At 37.1% G+C, this 4,094-nt stretch overlaps 1 protein-coding gene across 1 annotated transcript; it reads left to right on the forward strand.

The window, feature by feature from the left end:
- Positions 1–1,369: 1,369 nt before the first annotated feature.
- Positions 1,370–2,314, forward strand: LOC307109050 (olfactory receptor 10A3-like; the record flags this gene model as incomplete). Its single annotated transcript, XM_079787563.1, has 1 exon — positions 1,370–2,314. One exon carries the CDS (start codon positions 1,370–1,372, stop codon positions 2,312–2,314), a length of 945 nt encoding a protein of 314 aa, XP_079643689.1.
- Between the last annotated feature and the right edge of the window lie 1,780 nt (positions 2,315–4,094).

Below are 4,094 nucleotides of genomic sequence, written 5' to 3' on the forward strand. Positions count from 1 at the left end.
TTTAAGACACTCTATTCCTTAAAGGTATAGTGGGTTTTTAAAAAGAAGTTCTCATTGAAGGATATTTTTCCATTGATTTTTAGAGAGAGTGGAAGGGGGGGAAGAAGGGGAGAAACATCAATGTGAGAGAGACACATTGATTGGTTGGTTGCCTCCCGTATGAACCCTGACTGGGGCCTTGCATCCAACCTGCAACCCAGGTATGAGCCCGGGAATGGGAATTGAACAAGAGACCCTTCACTGTGGCCTGATGCTCTAACCATTGAGCTAGACCAGTCAGGGCAAAGTATAGTGGATTTTCCTCATTTTTTATTCCTTATTCATCAAATATTGGTTTAGCATTTATTATGTGTCAGGGACTGTTTTAGACATTGTGAGTAAAGCAAAGAAAAAATAAAATATTTAAATTCTGGACTTTATGTAATAGTGAGAGAGTTAGATTTACATATATTTATGAAATGTACATATATTTACTAGTATATGTATAATGTCAGTTGATAATAATGAAGAAAAATACAGCAAGGTATAATGGGAGGAGTTAGAGTACTGAAGTCAGGGTGGAATGCTAATTTATGTAGGGTTTCCAGCTCTTTGTGGAGTTGTGGGATCAAATGTGTATCTGAGATTACTGAGCCTAGAAAATGTTAGTTGCTAAAGCAGTGTTTGTTGAATAATTAATGATTAAATGAAGTTCTTGATGAGAAGGTGAATAAATAGGAGGAGAGAGAAAAGAGGGGGAGAGAATGGAAACATTTAAATTAGTTTCAGAATGACCAAAATTGGACTTTTCTTACAACCCCGCTTTGTGTGTTCTTGCTTTGCCTTTATATGTAATCAAATCATGTACATGATTGATATTTGAACATGATACATATTTGTTATAAATATAAAATCACTTTGCTGTAACCTTGAATTATTAAGTTGTAATAAACATTTTGTGGGTATCGTTTCCCACTTGTCTACTTTTTAATACTTTTTAAAAATTTCACATTATTTAAAATTGAGAAAAATAAATGACACTGGTAGCAATGGCATGGGAGTGGAACCCAAATTATAAAACATTTGTTTGTTTTAAGGTTGTGTTTAATTTTCAAACCACATAATGTGAAAGTTGCAAAAGAACTTTGATATGTTTTGTACTTTACAGACAAGGTTTCTGAGCCAGAATTCTTCACTTCCTCCTTTTTATTTGAAAGATTCATTAATCTGAGTAATTGGCCATTCTCCAAAACTGCCAAACTGAGTGCCTTCAGGATGGATTCCTTTTTACATCATCTGCCAAGAATATCTGGGTGAATGCAGACACAGACACAGCTATTGGATGGTGACTTCCATGTCCATAAAAAACAAGGTATGCTATACTACTGACATGAAAAGGCAAAATCAAAGCTCTGTGGTTGAATTCATCCTCCTGGGCTTCTCTAACTTTCCTGAGCTCCAACAGCAGCTCTTTGGGGTTTTCTTGATTATTTACCTGGCGACTCTGATAGGAAATGTCATCATCATAGTCATCATCTCCCTGGAACAGAGCCTCTACGTTCCCATGTACCTGTTCCTCCTGAACTTGTCTGTGGTGGATGTGAGTTTCAGTGCAGTCATTATGCCTCAAATGCTGGTGGTTCTCTCCACTGAGAAAACATCGATTTCATTTGTGAGTTGTTTTGCACAGATGTATTTCATTCTTTTCTTTGGTGGGGCTGAATGTTTTCTCCTGGGGGCAATGGCTTATGACAGATTTGCTGCAATCTGCCATCCTCTGAGCTACCCAATGCTTATGAACAAAGGGGTTTTCATGAAGTTAGTAATGTTCTCATGGGTCTCAGGGGTCATGGTGGCTACTGTGCAGACTACGTGGGTTTTTAGTTTTCCCTTTTGTGGCCCCAGTGAAATCAACCATATCTCTTGTGAGACCCCTGCAGTGCTGGAGCTTGCGTGTGCAGACACCTTTTTGTTTGAAATCTACGCATTCACTGGCACCATTTTGATTATCATGGTTCCTTTCTTGTTGATACTCTTATCTTACATTCGAATCCTCTTTGCCATCCTGAAGATGCCATCAACCACTGGGAGACAAAAGGCCTTTTCCACCTGTGCCTCCCATCTCACTTCTGTCACCCTCTTCTATGGCACAGCCAGTATGACTTACTTACAACCCAAATCAGGCTACTCCCCAGAAACCAAGAAACTGATGTCATTGGCTTACTCACTTCTCACGCCTCTGCTGAATCCACTGATCTACACCTTGCGAAACAGTGAGATGAAAAGAGCTTTGATGAAATTCTGGCGAAGAAAAGTAGATTTGCACACATTCTGACTGTGCTGGGAAGCCACCTGATATTTGGTCATTGTCCGACTGAACTCTTAAATTTAATAAATGCTGGAAATAATTTGCATTTCTTGGTATGAGTACGCGTACCTTTTTGAGTTCTACAAATATGCTAATAAATAAGGGGTACCTATATACACATTATTTTCATAGATGCATTTATTCCTTGATATTCAGTATAATACAGTTTCTTCAAAAAATTGTTTATTGGAGGTCATATCAATGTTTGTTAGAGTTTTGTTCCTTTAGAGAATGCTAAATAAAAATCCTAGTTTTATACATTCATAAACATTGGTGCTTTAATTTCTGTAGAACAGGTTTTCCAACTTGAGTTTTGGTGGGTTAAAACAACTGTGAGTTTGCAAACTTTCATAAATATTACCAAACTAGACTCCCAAAACATGAAGATTTGTGCAAGAATGGGCCTTCCTTCCCCTGGCTGTCGGCACCACCTTTGCTCCGGCCGGAGCCGCCCTTCTGCCTTTGCTCTGTCCGGAGCTGCCTTTCTGCCTCTCCATGCCCCCAGCAGCTCAGCACCTGCATATGCAAATCAACCTGCCATCTTTGTTGGGTTAATTTGCATACTCATTCCTGATTGGCTGGTGGGCATTGCAAAGGGACAATCAATTTGCATATTTCTCTTTTATTAGTGTAGATTACGTTTTAAAATTTAATCAGCAGATTGCTGAAACTGTGCGTAATATCTAAATGTTGTATACTACTGTTGTCAGTCAAACATCAAAGAAGCATCAGCAAAAAAGTTTCATTGAATTCTATTCCTTGATAGCCTGCAATTTCCTTCTCATAACTCTTTAAAAAACCAATAAGATAAGGCTTATCTAAAACTAACAAACAAACAAGCAAGCAAGCAAACAAAAAGGAAGTTAAATACAGGGTTTCCTTCTAATTCTTTAGTCATTTGTTTATTCACTGATTGTTTTTTCTTTTTTAATACCCTAATTTATATATTTTCCCAGCTTTAATGAGATATAATAAACAATTAAAATTGTATATATTTAGTTGGCTGGTGTGGCTTTGTGGCTGAGCTTCGACCAATGAACCAGGAGGTCAAGTTTCAATTCCTGATCATGGCACATGCCTTCAGTTTGGGACTCGATCCCCAGTAGGTAGCAAGCAGGAGGAAGCTGATGGATGATGTTTCTCTGTTATCATTGATGTCTCTGTCTCTCTCTCCCTTTCTCTCCCTCTCTGAAATCCATAAAAGTATAAAAAAATAATTGTATATATTTAGAGTACAATGTGATGTTTTGATATGCATACATGTGAAATGGTTACCACAATTAAGTTAATTAACACATCCATAACCTCACAGTTACCTTTTTGTGTTTTTTAGCTGAAAACACTTGAGGTCTATTAGCAACTTTCAAGTATACATACATTATTAGCTATAGTCACCATACTGTACATTAATTCGATCCTCAGAACTTATCTCATATTTGAAAGTTTATATCCTTTGATCAATATCTTCCCATTTCTCCTACCCCAGCCCCTGGAAACCACCATTCTATGGTCTGTTTGTATGAGTTAGACTTAAAATTTTACTTATTTATTAAAACTCCACATATAAGTGATACCATACAGTATTTATCTTTATCTGTCTTGCTTATTTCACTTAGCACAATGTCCTCCAGGTTAATTCATATTGTCATAAATGGCAGGATTTCCTTCTTTTGTATGGCTGAAGAATATTCTATTATATTGTATACATATAACTTTTTTATCCATTCCTCCATTGACAGACATATAG

Source organism: Cnephaeus nilssonii (assembly GCF_951640355.1).
Source record: "Cnephaeus nilssonii genome assembly, chromosome: 13".
In the NCBI taxonomy this organism is placed as follows: domain Eukaryota; kingdom Metazoa; phylum Chordata; class Mammalia; order Chiroptera; family Vespertilionidae; genus Cnephaeus; species Cnephaeus nilssonii.